The sequence below is a fragment of the Symphodus melops genome, assembly GCF_947650265.1.
Source record: "Symphodus melops genome assembly, chromosome: 17".
In the NCBI taxonomy this organism is placed as follows: domain Eukaryota; kingdom Metazoa; phylum Chordata; class Actinopteri; order Labriformes; family Labridae; genus Symphodus; species Symphodus melops.
Window position 1 is genome coordinate 8,039,078 of NC_136707.1, and position 21,272 is coordinate 8,060,349.

At 40.5% G+C, this 21,272-nt stretch overlaps 1 protein-coding gene across 2 annotated transcripts in view; it reads right to left on the reverse strand.

Annotated features, from left to right (window-relative positions):
• Window positions 1–2,191: 2,191 nt before the first annotated feature.
• The window catches only part of ppp1r1b (protein phosphatase 1, regulatory (inhibitor) subunit 1B), a 53,154-nt gene continuing 34,073 nt past the window's right edge, over window positions 2,192–21,272 (reverse strand). The window contains exons 1-5 of one of the 2 annotated variants that reach the window (XM_079366210.1): window positions 20,012–20,479; window positions 8,115–8,198; window positions 7,582–7,657; window positions 6,359–6,493; window positions 2,192–4,485 (exon numbers count right to left, since the gene is read on the reverse strand). In XM_079366210.1, coding sequence (XP_079222336.1) covers window positions 4,331–4,485; window positions 6,359–6,493; window positions 7,582–7,657; window positions 8,115–8,198; window positions 20,012–20,125 — 564 coding nt within the window. In that variant the 5' untranslated portion in view covers window positions 20,126–20,479 and the 3' untranslated portion in view covers window positions 2,192–4,330. Of the gene's footprint in view, window positions 4,486–6,358; window positions 6,494–7,581; window positions 7,658–8,114; window positions 8,199–20,011; window positions 20,480–21,272 lie in introns of those variants that run through there. The other variant, XM_079366211.1, reaches the window with a different exon arrangement.

The following is a 21,272-nucleotide window of genomic DNA, read 5'->3' on the forward strand; positions in this document are numbered from 1 at the left end:
ACCCGTTTTAGTTTTTAAATGCATAAAAGAACCACGTAACTTTTTTTTTTTGCATCAAGGCTTTTTGACTTTGTCAGGAATCTCTATTTCAACAAAATCAAACATTTTTTTTGGTTTTCACTAAATTGTAAAATGCTCTGGTTAAAATTATGACCTTGGTGTTGTTAGGGTCGGTTTTGACCCAGTTATAAAAATAAGATTATAAAGCAATAATTAGAGCCAAAATTGAACACACACTGACAGCCAGCTCCTCTCCCAATCATGTGAGCTTTAGGGGATTCTCATTTTACCTTGTTATCCAGTACAAAAACAAAACAAACAACGACAGGCATTTCCAGACATGTGAGGTCAATTCAGTATAGAGTTGGTGACTTGCAGAGTGCACATCTCCAATTTGCAGCATGCAAAAATGAAAAAAAGATTTACAGTGAAAGAAGTTCTGGATAATATTTTTGCTGAAAATGAGGGAGTGGACACAGAGCAGCATAGTGATACGGATGAACAGGTTTCTGAGGAGAAAGACAATGTGGAGTATCATCCAGAAGACACAGACACATGTGATGAGTCTGATGAGGAGGTCACCGGTGGTGAAGCTACTCCCGCTGAAAGATTCAAGTCCAAAAGTGGTGAGATCTGTTGGAGCTCATTACCTCATGATTTACATGGCAGGGTAGCTGCTGCAAATGTCATCAAAATGACCCCTGGAATCTCAAGGTTTGCTGTGACGAGAGTCACTGACATCAAGACATGTTTTGAGCTATTTATGCCATTGTCACTAAAAAGAGTCATCATTGCTATGACAAACCTTGAAGGAAAAAAAGTCCATGGCGACATGTGGAAAAACATGGATGAGGAATACCTGGATGCTTATATTGGTGTTCTTTTTTTTGCTGGAGTGTACAGATCCTGCAATAAGGCCACTGATAGTCTCTGGGACGCATCGACATGCAGAAATATTTTCCAGGCAACAATGTCACTTCAGACCTTTCATATGATATCAAGAGTCCTCAGATTTGACAACCAGAGCAAGATCTGACAAGCTTGCCCCCATCAGGGATGTCTGGGACACATGAGTGCAGCTTCTTCCACTGATGTTCAACCCAGGGCCATAGGTGTTGTGTTTTACAACATCCTCGATGTATCTGCATATAATGCATTTGTGTTGTGGACCCACATCCACCAAGTAATGGAAAAATAATAGTAAATATACATGGGTCGAAATTGACCCGTAACACCATAGATGTTACTATAGTTAAAATTATTAAAATGAAAAAATAAATAAAACAAATTTATTTAAGAGATGTGTTCTAATACCCCTCAGTAATAGTCAGGTAACACAACAACCTTTTATTTATTTATACAATTCTCTTGAGGTTCATTTTACCATTTTTTTAAATTGAAATCGAGGGGTATACTGACAAAAAAAAAGGCCCAATGGCCCACACCAAAAATATTAAAACCAATATTTTCATGGATAAGGAAGCCTAACAAGGTAACCAAGAGATGAGAAACAAATTGGATGTTAGATAATTGTTTTCAGTGTATTTTACAGCTGATTTAAGACATGGGTCAAAACCGACCCGTTAACATAAGAGATGGTAACAGAAAGCTAACACAAGACGAGGGTTAAGTGCTGAAAACACGTTTCTGACAAGCTGTAGCCTCAGAAAAGTATTACACAGACCTCACATAAGTATGACCAACAACATGTTCTTGCACACCAATGTTGATAATCGGAACATATCAACAAAACGTGTCTTAAAAAACTATTCAAAGGAAGAGCAACGCAACTTTTATTAAACAACAATTAGTTGTCATTTTGTTGGTTCCTTCTTTTTTCCTAGTTTTTTATTTGTTCTTATCTTTTCAACAGTAGAAAAATTTTGCATTTCTGCCATTGCAATATATAATTAACTCAAAAATATATAGTCTCTTAAATTTGAGTTGTATTCTTACCAATTCTCATTTTATCAAAAGTTACTTAATCAGGTTCAATCCGATCACTTCAGTGGATTTCTTTTGTTGTGATCATACTTACTTTTTTGAAAGTTTTAAATTAGATAAGGAAAAGCCAGTAGAAAGCAAATAATAATTATATATACGTAAAGTTATTTCAGGGAAAGGAAAATATTTGTATGTTCAACATAATAATAATTTCGATTTCAGATTTCACACACTCACTGCACTATGATAAGTTTAATGGCAAAAAAGGAAAGCTGTTTATTGATTTTATATTGTTGCTCATTTTGAAACAACCACATCACATTGAGAAGGAATAAAATGGAAACAAATAAAAATAAAATAAGGATAGGCTTTAAGAGTTCACACTGGTCTTTCCATGTTTGCCTTCTTCTTACCCAGCATGAGACGAGAGGCGGACACAGGAGCGAGGACAATGTCAGCTGCAGAGCCTGAATAACATTCGCTCTTCCTGCTTTTCCTGACATCCCACAAGACAGGCAGGTCAGAGGTCTTTCAAGAGTCACACAGTTTTTTATACACAAACCGCATCCCAGAGGACACAAACAGCATTTATTCATCCTGCGGCATCAGATCGTGCATCTTCAGTCAAATTTGATGTTCAGTCAAATCAAACCAAAACATTTACAAGTTGTTACAGACACAGAGAAAAGAGAGACAGTATTTCAGTGATAAAAAGACAAAAAATTAGTGCAGAATGTTTAGCTCACATGTCATTCACACCAGCCGAGCCTGGTTTCAGGCTTTGTGCTGCATACGCACACTGTGTGTTGTATATAGACAGAAGTTGAAAAAACACAGAGTAGACTTTCTCAAAGCCGCATGATCTATTAGAAAAATAGCTCTTAGAACAGATCCATGACATATTAATCGGGAGGCAATAATTCAAAAGATTACAATAGAAAAGTGTTAACATACAAAAGGAGATCAGTGAGAACTGAAAAATCCCAAATGAGACAGAAATGGTTAAGATTGTACTTTATACTTGTTTGATTCCTTAAACGTTGTCAGATCAAAATGAGTTGAGTTCAGATGTATGACGCATCATGGAGGCTGTGGTTCAGTTTTTTTAACAAACAAATAAGAGGTAGCTTTGCCCATAAAAGATGACATTTTATTAAAAAGATTCCATTTTATCTGCTGCCTTTAAGCAATTACAGACAACATGTTGGTGTTTATTCTTGAGTCATACATAAAGTGATACTCCAACCTATATCCAGTAGTTATACATTGGACTTAATAGTCAGTAAATCCTAATCCCTAATGACATTTAAATCAATTAAAAAATGTGAATTAAAGTAAGTAAGTTTTTTTTGTTTTTTAAAGATGCTAAATTTTATAGATGCAGGTCCTGGTTGATTTGTTCACATACAGTATCATGTTGGTTCAGTCAGTTTTAACTTTGAAGCAGTCAGTCTGAAATCAAAGAGATGAGATTGAGATAACGATCTTCCTGGAATCATAGCTGCATCGCTTCCCATGAATCTCTGATGCTAAGTTAGGAATATGGAAAAGTAGACCTCACCAAAAACAGCCACAACTACACAGAGGCAGAATGTGAATTTATTAAATGGCTGGAGCTGACTAAAGAGAGCATTTTAGCTGGATTTAATTTCCTGAGTGTATTAAGCATTGTAACTTTTAGAGCTTGACAAATGATCGATGGTTGGAGTACCACTTTTTTTACCACAGGGTGGCAGTAAATGTACATTTACTCACAGGCCTGGAGACTTGGTGTGCTGCAGATAAGCTGAATTGTGGTTTGAAAATGTCAGTGTTTATTTATAATGACTTCAGGAACTATCGAAAAGGTTACATCGGAGACATTCTTTGCTATGAATGTGCCCAGAGAGGTTGTAAGTGTGTGTATGTACTATGTGATTAATGTGTTCCTCTTTAAAGGAACATTTCGCTGTGTGCATGAAGCATGAAGGGAAAGGAAGGATTGGTCTTACAGGGTGTTTGGTCATGTTGACCTTGACTCATCCACTCTCATTAGAAACAAAGGGACACGAGGGCCAAAGTGGCGTCTGCAGGCAGATCTGTAAGTACATCATTCCCCACCTGCTCATAAAGGTTGAGTCCGAATACTCAGACCGGCGCTACGGCCTCTCTTTAATCCAGCCCAACCTTCAAAGGTACACAGATCTTTGCTCACTCACATGTTGGTTTCATGGAAGTATCACTCGACAACTCTTCACACACTCACGTCCACTTAACCCCACAATCACTGCTCGTCCGTTTCTGAGGGCTTCAGATTTTAACCCTTTTACTAAATACCCGTACTCTCACGCCACATGTTTGCCCTGCTCTCCCTCTCCCTATCTCTCTCTCTCTCTCTCTCTCTATCTCAGTTACTCCCCCGACTGTTCTCCTCTGTTGCTTCTTTGATTTTGCCTCCCTCCTCCTCCTCCTCTTCCTCCTGTGCTGCTGGGGTCTGCTTGGCCATCTCGCTGAAACTGGAAAACTTGACCGAGCGCTCAGTGGTCGCCGTCTCCTGTTGGTCTGAGGAGAGAAAGACAGTTGTCAAGAGAGGCATTTTATCATTGCAACATGTGGAGTGTCTGTGATTTTGATTAAGAGGCTTGTGGTTTATTCTGGTGGAAGAGATCATGTAATGACATTACTTTAAATGAACACTTGTTAGTTGAAGCTCTCATTGGCAGTTTACTCTCTTTTGCTTGAAGACAGGTTATGTAACACAATGGAAGACATTAAAAAATAACATATTTTTGTTGAGTTTACATGAATTTTATGATGATATTTTTTGTACACTCAGTTCAGACAATTAAAAACAAATGGCACGAGAAGAAGACAGTTTGTGCTGAAACACTCTGTTTCCTGATTAGGTTTGTCCTCTGTCTGTGAAAACACAGGCCGAGCCATAACTACAACGATGTCACACGACTGATAAGATGAACTGTGATCAGAGGACCCCCACGAGGATCTTTTTACATCCTGTTCTGGTATTTTGTGTCAGCATATGGATTCATAAAGAGAGCCTGTCATCATATCTAACAGAGCAATAACTCGGAATGAAACATCCCTGTCATCATGTGATGCAATGCAGATTTAAAATATAACATCATTTTTCTGCGTATAACAGCATTATAATGGAGTGAATGTGCAAAAAGAGTGTCCTTCCAAATTGTAGTTGTACTAACCCCTAAACTGTTTAATTTTTGGTTTAGGTTTGTTTTTCTGATGATCACATTTTTCTTCAGTGAAAGTGCCTAACTCTTTGTATTTTTCCCTAAAATGTGAAGCCAAAGAGGAAGAATTAAACATGGGAGTTGAATACAGACTTCTTTTAAGGGTTTTTTTATTCCCTCTTTTGCATCTCTCACTAGTACTAGTGTTGGGTCCAGGCTTTAAGGCAGCAGCAGCGCTCTCTCCGAGGAAAGAGAGAGGACTAATAGGACACCTGCACCGTCTCTGTTCACACTAAAGTCCAAGTGTCTTCCTGTTTGGTCCACAGAGGAGCTTACATCAGCCTGTAAAACTACACAAGAGTAAACTGCTCTACTGAGAGGGAATTGATGTGGGGCTTTCATTTGAAGTCCATTTCCAATGATTGTTCAATATTTGTGAAATACTAACTCGATCATGGTAGATTTGTGAACATTTTGCCTCCCAAAAAAAAAACAAATTATAAGTTAATCGACAATTAACTTTATTACGTTGTAAATGTTGTTGCATTGAACAACCCTGAATTTCCCTCGGGATCAATAAAGTATCTATCTATCTATCATCTGTTGTCTGGTAGAGATTTCCTAAACAGAATGAGGTTATAATGAGGCAGAAAAACAGACTGTCATTTAAATTGCCTAAAACCTAAACAGACACATAACCTGTGTGTAAATGCGAGTTTGTCTCAGTGCTGAAGCTGGATATTGACGCTCTCCTCTTTGTTCTGGGGGGGAAATGAGAACTGAAATATGACATGTGGAATGTGTGCAGACATTTAAGAGGACACAAAAAAAGGGGAAAACTGGACCATTCACACAAACTAAGAAAAATACTTGTGTACTTTTACAGTGCTTTTCATCCAATTTCAGAAGAGTGAACCACTCTACTTATATGTACAGGATTAGAGTCTGAAAAAGTAAACTCTGTCAAATACAGAGAAAATCAATTCAATGTCCAATGTCTTTTGTCTTTTTAATGCTTAAAACTCAGAGGGATCTGTGTTGTCTTATCTTTAGTTTTAGGTGAGTAGTAAGCAAATCACATCAACAACCAATGAAGCAATCCAATAAATGTCACTGGTTCTGAGTGGGGTTTAAGTACCAAAGGATGCACTTTTATAATAACATAGTATATTGAGAGTGAGAGTTTTTGTGCTGCAGCTGCCTGACAGAGAGCCTCCCTCTCTCACCAGCAGCCTTAGTGGGAGCTGTGTCCTCTCCCTCCTGTCTCTGCCAGATGTCCTCCTCATCCACCTCAAAAGGGTCTTCCAAAGGGGGGTAGACACCTAGGTTCTGCATGTGTGCTTCAGCCATCTTCTGGACAGCTAATACACACAGGTAAACACAGCACAAACACATACACAGGAACACAGCACAAACACAAACAGGGAAAGGGTTTTGTTTCGGTTTTACCACGCTTCAACACAGCCAGGTTTTATTAAGCCTAACAGGTTGGGGTTTTTTTACAACTTCATGCACAGACAGACAGGCAACTGCAAGACGGTATCCTGCTGTGATTCGAGGCTTGAAGTTGTTTTCTATCAGTTCTCTGTCTCCCTTCTGTTTATTTTCATCCTTGACTTTCCTCAGTACTGCTGACACACGCTCCTCCCTCTCTCGCCCTGTCCACTCTCCTCTCAATTGTGATATTACCTCAGCTCCCACTCTCACTCTGGGTCACCTTGGCTTCTACCTTCATCACTCTTACACTCTTTAACACCCTCAGATACTCAGTGCGGCATTATCCTGCCTTGAGGTACGTGATGTACCTGGACATTATTCTGAGGAAGTTCCCTCTTTCACTTTCTGAAGGGCAGATTTCTGATGGGGTCATTACATTATCACTCAACATGCAACACACACACATAAATCCTCATTAAACAAAGGTCTGCTGACAAGCTCTGAAATGTCAATTTTCGCTCCTTTTACAACCACATGCAACACACAAAGCCAAAAGGATAAATACCCAAATAACATGCTTTTTTTTTTTTGTTTTTGGTTCATTCTATCCTGCCCATACGTGTGCGTGTGTGTTTGTGTGTAGCACAGCTGTATACACAACTGACTGTAATCCTGGATGATCCAGACTTTCCTAGACTCACACTCAGTGTCTCACAGCTGTCACACTCTAATCTCTCCCTTTCTTCAGTTCTCTCTATCTGTTACACAAACACACACCCTGTCGTTGATCGTACACTAAGAGCAGCAAGACTCCCGAAAACAAGAATGCGCATCACACGTGTGCATGCAAAAATATTAATTATTGATCTGTTACAAGCGTTTCCATTCTTTTGTTTGCTGACATATCATGAAGCGTGTCAGAAATGAAAGTGAAGCACGACAACACAAGGCAGACTAAAACACAAGGGCGAAGCACAACACAAAGCAAGCCAGCATGCACGCTCACACCTACCTTTGAGTGAGGGAGGCTGGTACACGTTTGGATTGACACGTTTGGGTTTGAGGACTCCGTTTTCTCCCACGACCCACTGCAAACATACAACATCAGCCCACATTTGACTTTAAAAAATGACATGCAGCCATGTTTGAGGAAGTCCAATAGCTCTGCTTTGTGTGTTTGTGTCTATTTGTCTCCCTCTTCAGAGTTTGCCCCTTTGGCTGACGAAGGTACAAACTACACTCAGTTAAACTCAAACAATACAGTGAGGTAACAATGAGCAGGACAACAACAAGGTTTATGAGTGCATTATGTGTCTTTTTCATATACTTCTTTAGGTTTAGCTTACCCCAAAGTTCTTTTTTTAAGATTTCATGAGACATCATAAGATTAAAACCCAAAAGGGACAAATCTTAAGCCACTTTAAATGTTTTATTTGTCTGTTATTTCAAAGGTCACTGTAAAAATGTTGTTTGAAAGAAACAAATAAAACACTTATGGAGAAAGGATGAGCAGGCTGAGTGACAATGTGTTGACTTGACTTTTACCTGATGGGTGGACTGATCATCCTCAGGAGATGTTTGGTCGGCTACTCTGAACAACGTGGCAGGTGTGGGCCTCCTGCGCCGGATCTACAAACAAACGCACACAAACATAAAGGGCAGCCGTAAACAAATGAATAATTAAACTGGTTGACAATGTTTTATTAATGATGCTCAGCACAAAGCCTCATAAATCAGATGGAAAATGTTCACTGCTGGGGGGATCGCTCAATTCATTGGAGCTACCACCCTATTGGCTAAGGGGTCAAAAGTCAACAGGAATGTTTCCATAGTGGATACCGCTCAGGTCAGAGTCAAGGTTATGGTCAGTGGATCACAGGAAGACTCATTATGTAACTTTCTGTTTTCATAGATAAACTAAGAGCAAATAGCAACTGATGCTTTTTGCTGGAGTTTTAAATTATCCAGCTTTAAGAGGCTTTGAAACAGGATTTTTAGAACTGAATGACCTCCTCACAACTCATTTCAACTCTAAATTCACAGCATTTTATTTTCCTTAGTGCACCATGTACGCTCTCATACACCCTCGCCAACAGAGCGACCATGGAATGAGCCACTTAAATAAACCCCGGCAATCAGTTCAACCTCTCTTTTTTTCTTTGCAGGTTTGAGAGTATTTAAAGTGAACTCTCTGTCCTTAAAGGAAATGCTCATCTGTGCCGCTCCAGTTCACCAGCCTGTATCCCACCTGTGGAACTGCAGTCATACGGTTTGTTATTTCACGAAACAACAACACCACAGTTAAGTCCTTTCAAAGTCATGATTCATCAGAAATCTATTTTGCTATCAAACTTTCAACCCAACATATTTACAGAAAGGTTTAAACATAGGCCAAGGTCTGGAAAAGAAGATTCTTGTCATATTATTTTTTTATAATCCAATTAATCTCTAAAATTAAAAGACATCTAAGATTGCTGATCTGCAGGTCATTAATCTTTGTAAAACATAATGTCACTATTGGGAATTCTTTGGGCTTCTTGTATTGTTTTCATACATTTTGAAAACTATGATGAATCTAATAATCAGAGTTTTTGTCTGAAGATTTATCAGTGACGAAAATAATCAGTTGATACCAGATTCGCTGCACCGAAGTTTATTGTTTGACACGTTTCTGTGGTTGGTTTGCTCTATTTTTTATTTGTAAAAGCTTGTGGAAATTGTAATCCATTGACGCTTGATTTCATTTTATACAACTTGTGTTCTGCTCTAAGGAGAAAACTGACTGTCAGTAAAGAATAGGTTTGGTGTATCACTTTTATACTCAACTACCCTGAGCATAAAGTGTGGAGCCGTGGCTTCAATTTACAAAAAGGTTCACATGCACTAGTGATGTGACTCACTTTCCAGTAATTCTAGATGAGTTATAGCTGCCATCTGAAGCTAAAATTAGAAAAAAAAAAAGTTGGATAAAAAATGAATTATGAGTGCAAAGCAGAGCAGCTAAGTGGGCTTGGCAGTTCGGACAAACAAAGTATTGAAAAGTGTCCTCTGAGGAACGAGCCAACCTTGGCCATGACATGAACCTACCCGCTGCTGTTTACGGCACCACACAACATCACAGGCAGAGAGTTAAGCAGCCTTGCTGTGTTTTGTGTTCTAACTGCTCCATACAGAGGGACGTGTTTGTGTTTGGTTCCCCTCCTCCTTGGTAAGCGTGGTGTGCGTCATCACAGTGAGGCACATGTTGCCAAAACAGAGGCTTGCTGGGCCGCGTGGTGAAACGCTGCCACCGCCAAACACGACAACACAGAATAATCAAGCATGGATTTCTCCCCTATTTATGACACCAGAAACACATTTTAATCCCAGCACGCAACTTTCAGCTTTCCTGTCTCCTCTGAATCTCTCACACTATCTCGTGTCTAGTATCTGTCTTTCTCTCATTCACCTTTCATTTCCAATCTCACTTGATCCTCTGCTTCCTCCATCCTGTTTACTTCCGGATTTATCATTCATTACTTGTCAGTGACATTACCCTCACCTATCTCATCACTTCTCCTCTCATCCAGAGGTGCCGCCCCGTCTGACAGCCGTCACTCTTATTGTCCTGCCAAGCATCATATGCATCAAAGTTTGTCAATTAATGTCACCAAATTAAAAAAAAAAAAAAAAAGAAAAAAGAAAGAGTTAGCAGTCTAAAGGAGAGAGAAGAAAGCAGAAAAGGGAGGAAGAGGAGTAAGTGTTGGCTGGCAGACATAAATGGATGATTGCTGTTTGGAGGGCACCCCAATTGATTTTTGCCTAGGGTCCCAAAAGACTTTTGAATTGCCTCTGCTTTCATCACCACTATGATCGTGATTGCTTACATTAGAGTAATGTTATTTTGCTCGTTGACTCCTCCGTCTTTTCCTTCCCTTGATTAATCTCCCTTTTTCTGCTACTCCTACTATCACCCCCCCCCCCCTTTGTCTGCCCCACCTCTCCCCTGGTGAGCAGTGGAGGCCCGCGGCTTCATGCCGCTGTGAACCCTGCTGCCTTTTCCTGCCTGACACCTGCTCCCAGCCTTGCAGAGCGGCCTGAGGTGGCTCACAAAGACCCACAAGAGAAAACAAACACCAGATGTTTCCATGACCAAGTCTTGTGGCATCATGTGCATTAAGCTGGGAGGACTCCAAAAAAGGGCGTCAAGTCATGCAAGTGTGTTCTTTAGATGTAATTGTGAGGTTAGTCATATTCACTTACCATTTCAACCGACTTCGACAGGTCTACATTAACTTTAGCTACCAAACAATTCAATTACGGTAATCAGTCAATTAAAAATCTACTTGATTGACAGGAAATGTAATTGCAGCTGAAATGCTAATTGATTACTAAAACAATTGTTAAGCGTCTCAGTCACTATTGACTCTTGTTCACACAGTTTTTGTCTCATTACTTACAAAATGTTACCTCCCTATTGTACATTTGACTTTACTACACATTTAGGTCCAATCGTAAGCTTTCAAACCTTACACCAGTATTGCTATTTGTTTCTGGTAATGTTTTTTTATTATTAGGATTAATGTGAAGGTACATTTGGGTAAATTCCCTCAGTTATCAAAAATAAAGTTCTGGATAAATCCACTGGCTTGCAACTCTTGACAGATATCTGTAGAAACACATCTCTCCAAAACCACGAAAACAAAACGAACAAAAAAGAGTTACACATCCTGTGTAACTCTTTTTTGTTCGTTTTGCCCTTCTTGGAGCTTTTCCAAATGAGGTGTCACTAAAAGAGAACGGAAGAGATTGAACATGTACTACTAAAGTCCATTTTCATTTAGTCAAAATGGATATACAAATGGTTAATTGAGGTCACTGAGAAGCTTAATCTGATGATCTTTTCACCTGAATGTGTGAACACGATGCCAATGGTGTGTGTGTGTGTGTGTGTGTGTGTGTGTGTGTGTGTGTGTGTGTGTGTGTGTGTGTGTGTGTGTGTGTGTGTGTGTGTGTGTGTGTGTGTGTGTGTGTGTGTGTGTGTGTGTGAAATTGCAGATGAGAGTCCTCGTAAAGTCAACATCTCATCATGGTGGTGATCTTGTGAAATGCCACATCATGACCTCCTTGACCAGAAAAAAGAAGCATTGCCCTTCTCAGGCTGATGCTCTATCAGGTTGTAAGGTGCAGAAATGAGATGAAAACAATGAAACCATGTAGGTAATGCACATTAATGTGCTTAAAGCCCAGGTGTTTCTGTTTTTATGAACACAAAGGGATGGCAACAGTTATGGCGGCGGCGACGTGCTGCTCTGTCACATAGACAATGGCAGATGACATAGACAGTCATAGTAACTCAGTAATTTTCCAGCATAAAAACCACCCTACTCTGCCTGAGTTACATAATATGTATGTGACTTCCTCATTTACGCCAACACTGGGTCACAGCGTGCCAGATTACTCCAGCTACGATTTATCCCTCAACCCCCTCCCTCATCTACCTTCTAAACCCCTGCCCCCAATCTCGCAAACGCTCTCCTCTGCTGGCAGCCATTGTTTTTGTACCGGGATCAGAAGAGCTGCTTGCACAGAGTGGCTCTACGCAGGCTGATGCAGTGGCCTTTCAGTGGCTCCACAGGTGTATGCCTGCAGGCTGCGCCCAAAGGCAGCTGCACCCCACCAGGTTTACCACTGAGACTGAGTTAAAGCAGTGGCTGATGGAGCACTGCAAAGAAAGACAAATGCACTGTTGATATAAAGTTTGTAATGGCATTAGCATATTGTGCAGCCTTTGCAGAGAGAGGAGGTAGTGAGAGAGGAAATCTTATAGAATCAATCAAGCAGAATTTTCCAGTCCTCCAATTTTTGCACATGTATGTTGTGTGAACATGTGCATGTGTTGGCACAGCACAGGCTTGCACAGGAGCCTGGGTGCAGATCGACTGATATAGGTCTGCTCCTCCGTGGCTGTCCTCTGAGCTGGTACTCTCGTGGTCGGGCCTATAAAAAGGAGCAGCAGGAGGACAGTATAAACTAGATTGGAGGGATCTCTGGGGGCTCTAAAGGCAGAGACAGAAAGGCTCTAACTGCAGTTCTGGACCTAAAAACAACACATGAAGTGCCACACCTTAGATCTCTTTCCATGTCTGTATACATCTACTGTGTCCCACGGCACTGAATTACATCGGGCCATCCAATAATCAGTGTGTCAACTCTCTCTAAAAGAGGTGGCAGCAGCAATCAGGTCCATAAGAAGTGAATAAATACATATGGATTTGTACAAGATTGATTCATTGGAGTGGAATCTGCCCATAGGGACATTAACATGTAGTTTGTGCATAACATTCAATACTGTAATTGAAACACTCACACATAAGCGGAGACACATCAGATAAAATGTGTTAAACAAAACAGTGTTTGATGTCCCTTTAAACATAGTTTCTAAGTTGTGCAGCCATAACGTTTTCACTTCTCTTTTTTTCTTTATTTTACTCCATGGGGCAGCACCTACATCCTGGACCTTAACAAATATCACCATGGTTAGACTCTCATTGTTGCCAAATTGGGGAATGTTGTCTCAAATTAACTTCTGTTCAACCTAGTAACAAGTAAAGTGTTTGAGCTGAGGTGGGCATTAATCTTTATGACAAAACAGCAACAACGGACCTGTCCTTCAGTTAGATTAGCCATATTCATAATTAAGAATACATTTTAGCCTTATTGTAATCAGAATGGATGAGTTATCAAAAATGAATTTAACCACCCTGCACAGTGTTGCTGATAAAGACCTTTTTTTTTTTTTTTTTTGTTAAACTGGGCCGTAAACATGTTTATTTCTGCAGTACAAACAGAAATTGTAGCAAGGGTCTGCATGTGTCAGGGTCTTTTGCAGCCAGCCTCAAGTGAACGCTTCTAAATTAAACAGACATGCCTTTATTTACAGAGCCTTGCCCACCCCGTCTTTAAAAAACTATGTGGCAAAGCCCAAGAGCCACTTAGAGATACAAGTGCAATCAATGAGTTCATCAACACAATAGTTTAAAAAAAATCCCTTTATAGTGAGGGTTTTTTAGTTTTATGGAATACAATAACAAAATACATCTTATGACCATGTTTATTGAATATGCTTGTATGTTAAATTACAACCAATGAAAAATATCAATTCTGCTGGCTTAAATGTTCCAAATTTGAATACGTTCAGGTTTGGATTTGTGTGGCCTAAATGTTCTTACCGCAAGCGGTGGATCATTTTGTAGACATATTTTTTTCATGGGAGGCTTGAGGATAACATCAAACATTAGCTTTAAAAAGCATCTTATATTTGCATCATAACCTCAGCCTTCTGTTTTGTTCTGTGAGTTTATCCTCATAGAGGAAAAGAGCGATAATATTGCTTAAGGTTTGTTGATTATATAAAACACCAGACACTTTGTTGTGAGGATTACATTTAAATGGTAAAAGTACTTGAGCTTGTATAACGGTTTTCTAGTCTTCCGACTACTCAAAGCACTTTTTACACCGTGTGTCACACCTACCATTCACACACTGATGGCAGAGGTTGCTATGTAAAATGATTATGCCACCCTAACATAGGCAAAAAAAAGTCAAAGGCCGGTGATCAGGCCTATCATGTGACAAATATCTGTCAGACACTTAATCATCACTAATAGAAAGTGCTGTCAGACGGCCTCAATGCTGAGCTACACCTGCTAATAAAGTTTCCAGCTGTCTCAAGGAGGGTCAAGGACATGGCTATGCAAATGACCACCCCACCTGCAGCTCAGTGAGCTCCGAGGTCTGTCAGGTGTGCATGATGCTCTCATGTCTATTCAAATTAACAACATCACAGAATTCCCATCAGAGGGAGATGCTGCTGCATGTTGCATTTCAACATCCACTTTTTACGCTGATCTTTGACCCAGACTAAATAATCAGATGGGCTGCAGACAACATCTGGAGGGGGTCTCCAACAACCTCAAAATAAGTAATGTTATTATACAGCCCCCACTGGCAGAATGACATCATACTCAGACAACCAACCACCTTGCTGCCCCCCCCCCCCCCAAGTAATTAGCTGCTTGAAACTGTTTAGCCTGTTGTTCCAGAGACTGTTGGTAGAAAATGCTTTACCATCACATTACACAAATATAATCGGCCAATTTCTCATGAGTGACAGGAAGCCTCCTACCAGGCCACAGTGCACACTGGAGCAATTCACAGGGCGAGGCAGCAACAGGGGAGGTGTCAATCAAAGCTTTCTGAGTGACAGTGTCATGGCTAACAACCTTCAAACACTGGGATAATTCTGCTTTCACTGCTCATTAACTCAGATTTAGAGTCCACAGAAATCAACAGGCAGGTACAAACAACAAATAGACTTCTTAAATATTCGTTGTGCTCTTTGCCTGTTTTATTGCCCTGGGTGTTTCTGCCTCAACACTGAAGATGATCTGGTGTGCCCCTGCAAAGACTCATTAGGTTATAAGTAGACAAACGAAAAATGTATCAATTTCTGTGACATAAATTGGAGATTAGAACAAAAAGAAAGCAATGACATAAGGCTGTGTTTCCTGTGTCATCAACACAGAGATCCAGATCAGCCCCATTTTCTTTGGCCTTGATGCCCTTCTCATTCTCACTTTATCAGTGTGACCATCCTGTAGCTCTTTGGGGAGAAAGAGGGATTCCAGTGCCTGACACAGACAACAACATAACGTGGGAGGAGGGCAGTTTAAAGGTTTAGTTCAGGGTCCAGACCATGTCACAGCTGCATGAGCACACCAATGTCTGATGACAAGTCAGCTCCAGATCCTGTCCCGGCCTTATCCACCGCCCCTATTCCTCTCCCCCACTGTGCAACTATTCCCCTTCTAATCCTCTCGCTCTCCTCTCATCCCAGATATGATTGCTGCTGTTGTTGTTATAGCCAAGGGTAAAAAAAAATAAAAAAAATAAAAAAGTGCAACAGATGCACTACATTTTCTCTGCAATGTCACAGCGAGGCAGAAAGGAAGATGCTGTTGGGTTAGAGGCAAACAAATGGACGATAAGTGGCTGCTTCTCCGCATTTCCCAAAAAAAGCCTGACTATGTTTGCTTACAGATGACACCAAATGACAACAAAGGGCTTCTTGAACACAATGTAGGTTTGCGTCATTGTGGCTTCTGGAAGGTTCTCCGTAGGGCTAATGCTAGCCTAAGGTTCAGCAGGTACCATGGCATGATTTCAACTTACAGTGTGTAGTGTCATCAGGTGACAAATCTCTCTACCCGTGCTCAATATTGATGTTCTTGAACTGTTTATAGAATACACACATCCATGCACACGTGAGCAAACAGAGGATGACGGATTGTTAGGTTATGATTGTCATTAAGAAAATGATTTTTAGAAATATAAACGTTTCATGGGAAAAACAACTCTGCTGAGACATAGTGGAAAGGAAAATGAAAGAAAACATTGTTCTGAAATGTTGTTGATGGACACAGGCAGTATAAATGTTTTCATATAGTCATTAACAAATCAAAAAACTCCTGTACCGTCAAAACCAGGGAGGAACACAAAATACTCAGCCTACAGGAGACAGAGAACCATTGATTGTGTCCCAACAGCAATTACAACCTGTGGGTTTTTTAAAACTTTTTTTTTTTTTTTTCCAAATTATGTTTGCCACCACAAACATCAAGAAACTGCTTGGGCAGAAAACTTTATGAAACATTCAAATCATTTTCATAAAAGGGATTACATCATTGGGCAAACTGAGTCACACCACTATAGTGACATTCCCGACTGTCCACATGCAAGAGAAAGATCACTGCACCCTCTTGCCCTATCCCAGCATGCTTTGTGCCATCCAACGAGATGTTCTTTTTGGTAGTGCATGTTGACAGTCCCCCAGACTGCTCATGTTTACCCACTAACACGCACTGCATCAAAGGTCGCTGTTTGACGTTTTACCCAGAGACCAGACTTGAAAGGGCGATTTGATTGGGAGGAGATTGCTAGCAATAGGGTGGGGAGTGTGGGCAGGGCAGGTGAACTAAAATAAAGCACTCCATCATCCTGTTAGCTTTAATAAGATTTATACGGAAATATTTGATAAAGAACGGTAGTGGATTGATAGCCTTCGCTGCCCTTTGTTATTTACTTTCGTATTTTAAGTTTAATGTCATTTCAAAGATTCAACATGTGCTGACCAGTTCATGTTGACTTCAATAGGAGTAAACATAGAGAGATGGCAGCATGTTTAGTCCACGGGGAGGCAAACGAGGAGGGAATCAGGGATGCAGCGTCTGCACCATGACCCTAATCTCTCTCCATTATGCACATTACCCTACATTGGTTTGCAAAGCACACAGGATCGGTGTGTGGGTGTGTGTGGAGTGGAGGCAGGGATGGTAAACATGGCCATGTGCTTTCTCCATGTTGATACAATGACATTCCTTTTCTCTTTAAAATCAAGTTTTTCTGATTGGACCAACTTTGATCATGAACTCTCAATATGAGGCTATCAAAGCATGATCATTTAATTATTATTTCGTTATTTTTAAGAAGATATTGGAAGAGCTCAACAGAACTGCAAAATACCGGGGATGACAGTGAAAAGCAAGGCAACATTGTGTTGACCAACGTATTCTTGAAAATTCAGATTAAAGTCCTAGTGCAGCTGAAAGAAGACTTTAATCTAGTAATAAGTTTTACACAGTTATATTTTCTGAAAACAAGTGGAAAAAAACTTAACCTGTACCCAAAGTGACATCCAAGTTACCTATGATTATGACATAATAAGTGCGCCAGTGGCTCAGTGGCTACTTTCAGCACCTCTTGCACAGAGGCTGTAATCCTCGTAGAGGACGGCTTCGGTTCAAATCCTATCTATAGCATTTCCCCACACTCTCTTTTCCAGATTTCCGACTCTTTCCTCTGACCTGACCCTCGAATAAAGGCACACAAAGCACACAAAAAATAAAACATAAAGCCATTGAGGACGGTTTCCTGAGCTTTAGGAAAGTTTTCTCAGTGTGGACACATTCAAAAGCATAGCGTCATTGCTTTGTGCGGCACACATAAGATTCAGTTCATCTTATTGTACTGAAAAAGATGCACGCAACAAACAAAATCAAAACAAAATCCATTTAATCACATTCATTTGCTAAAACTAAGTGAGTGGAGAATAATAAAGGGGTTTTATACCTGCATAAAACACAGTTTTAGGGAAGGCTTAGAGTTAAGTATTTGTTTAAACTAAACGTTAAAAAACTGTAAAGAAATAGCAGCTAAGAATATCTTACACCTTTGAGGCACATACAACAGCTGCTGTTTTCTCCCGCACAATGTGTAATATTTCACTGAGTGGGAGGTATATGGAAGTGCCTCTCACATCAGATCCTAACCCATTATAAATCACTCACACAAACATTTCCATAAACATGTTGCAACATAAATGTAAACAACCTATCAGACAAACAGAGCTGCCCATTAAAGTTGACCTTTTAAATGCAAACTGTGGGGGGGAGCTTTGGGCAACGTAGTTGTGCAGCCCGTCTCCATAGTAACAAGGACCAGGCGTTTCAGTCGATAGTGGTTTTGGGGTTTAAATGCCATCGGAAAAGAACAGTGTGGAGTTCTGTAACAAGTTTGGAATGGTGCAGTCATTGTAACTCATTTGCAAAGACTGACCCACAAGTCAATCTTTGCAATTTCAGTGGGTGGGGAAGGGAATGAAATGAGCGTTAACCATTACCCCTGCCCACCCACAAGTCCCAGGAGACTCCCACATCCCTGCATAGATGCTGTTTGCTTTAAAAAAAGACATAAACACATCCTCCCCCTTAATGTCCATCAGTTTCCTCCACTCCCCTCAGCACATTTGTTTTAACATACAGCTTTCTTCCAGCTGTACACAATAATACAAGCACCCAATTCTTAAATGTATTACTATCAACTTCAAGAAAGTATTGTTTTTACGTATTTATTCTCTTTTAACATCGAGATGACATAGGTTATTAAGTAATATGGTGTTTACTATACCAAGCTGTCATAAAAGCTTAGCACACACATTTTATCTGAAGGTAAAAATCCAATTCAACCTCCTGGAGTAGAGCCAGACAAACAAACTAAATATAGCTCATCACTGTTTAAGCAGAAGGTGATTGAGAAATGAGGTCCTCCCCTAAACAGAAGGAAGTAAGAGAATTTTTTATTTTTTTTTTTTTTTCATCGAGGAAGAGCAGCTCACATATGGTAGATTGATATCCTGTGGCTTACTGGAAGAGATGATAGGGATCAGAGCGCGGTGGGGCCATGAGAGATCGAGAAGAAAGTGAGGGGTTGAGGACAGCATGTTTATGTGTAAATGTGTCTCATGAAGCAATGAAACATGTTTCAAACTCTACAAGTTATTTGGTTGATTATTCAGTAATACTGCAACAAATTAGATAATCAAGTGTGACAACAAAATAACACTTGATTTATCAAATACCAAATTTTCTTGCACACCATCAAGGGAATGGTGGAGAGTGACTTCTGGTCATTTTAGATCATTAAAAGCCGGGGATTTTTTTTTTTAACAAGCTGGGAAACAGGGACAGCCACTCAGGGAGCTGACCCCGGACAGGTTAACAAAGAGATTAGGTCGTACTTCTTTCTTTCTCTGCATCTTTTTCTTGCTTTCCCATCTCATCTCAAGCCCTCAGGAGAGATGAGCCATTGGCCTCGATCTACCTCAAAACCAAATGGTTCCTGCTTTGGCCCACTTTCCTCTGCTCTAAAATAAGAGCTAGCAGCCTTTGGGCCAAAACAGAAAAGTCTGGGTTTTCCTTTCAAAATTAATTTAAACAGTTCACAGAGTCAGCTCACAGATTTTTTTTGTGAGAAAAAGCAAGATGAAAAATTGCAGTAACACATGTTCAGATAAAAAAAAGGTTATTTCACTACAAAGAGAGACAGAGACACAGGAAATAGCAATTATTAACAGTGTCAGCGAGGTAGCAAACTAAATGTCAAGGGCCTTTTGTTGCTGCTATGTTGCGAAAGAGTGAAGTGGCTTCATGTGCAAGATAATGACTTTGTGTCAATGTCACATTGTAAAACAGGCCAAGATGAGATGAGACATCAGTAAACCAAACTTATGAAGAAACACAGAGAGGGGGAAATGTCATCATTATTTCTCAAACATATGACACCCAAACCCAGCTGAATGGGGAACTTATCCAAAACAAAACAAAAGCAGATTGACAAGGTGATGAAAAGTGGAGGAGATCTAATTATTTCCACTTGTGACAACGCACTAATAGCTTAAATACCTGTGCTACCCCTCTCTTGAATGAATGAGTGGAAGGCAGAGAGAAAACTAGGTGTGTAATTTAACACAGAGTTAAAGCTATTCAGAGCTAAAGCTAAAACAATGTCCACAGAACCACAAATTCATTTTCCTTTAGGTCAAACTCTGTCCTTGGCCTGCTCACCATCTCCACCTGCCGAGGATCCAGGTTTGTGGGCGTAGAAGCCGGCACTGCAAATTGGATCTTCTTCCTCTCCTTGGGCTCGTCCTCAACTTCAGTTGACACGGAGGGCTCCATGGCTCTGGATGGGGTCCTAGGGTTACAGACTCCCAGCGAAAAAGGAGAGGTTGCTGCCGAAGATCCTCCCTGGAGGAACCTCCCACTCCTGATAAGTCCCACTCCTGAAGACTTTTCCTTTCTCTCCTCTCTCCTTCACACAACAAACTGCACAGACCCTCTCTTTTTCACCTCCCGTCCTCTCTCCCTCACCAGCAGCTTCTAATATTCTCTCCTCTTGCTCTTCTGTTCTCCTTTTCTTCTCTTTTCTCCCCTCACTTACAACCTGTGCAGCTTCAGTGAATGTGGCAAGTGGTTTGATCTGTGAGGGAGAGAAGTGGGTGGGTAGAAGTTGGAGGGGAGGGACCAAGGACCAAAAGAAGGTGGAGATATTAGAGGAGAGGGGAGGAGCCAGAGCAAATAGGGGAGGGGATGAAAACGGATGCAACAGGGGGAATGGCTGTGGGTTTTTTTCTATCTATCTAAGCTGAGGTTGATTTGTAATCAGAAAAAAAAAATAATCTCATCTCATCAGCTGAGCCTCTTTTGGCCTCTATTTGTGAATGAGAGATTTAGGCTGTGAGAGGGAGGGAGCAGGGTGAGCAAGGGGGGGGGATAAACAAGAGGAGAGATGCATGTAGCATGCAGGGGAAATGTACACGGGGATCCAAAAGATAAGCCGATGCTATTGACATCACAAGATTTATCAGGCATGGGTTATGTTAAATGTAATGGTATAACTAGTATTCTAGCTTCCCATTCATCTTCCATCATGTAGAGATTTGGTATAACTGATACAAATCCCATTGTGATGGGTTTTTTTTATACATATCTGCAGATGGCATTAATATAATTACAATTTATTTTAATGAAGAAGCACGGGAATTATAAAAAAGCAAAACATGTTCAAGACCTCATCAATAGAAAAGTGTGATGTTGGAATGAAATAAAAGGAAATTGAAATAAAAGGAAATTAAAAAAAGAAGAAAGCAGGGAGAGAGAGGCAGTTCCAGAGCTGTTCAGGGCCTTGCTGTTATTTCACTTGCATGGCAAAGGGATTTGGAGAGTGAGGAGATGTGGATTTGGCCTCAGGGTAGAGTTGAGCTCTGGCATGGGCAGAGAAGGGGAGTGAGGAGGAGGAGGGAGGTGGCTGCAGGCGCTGGTGGGC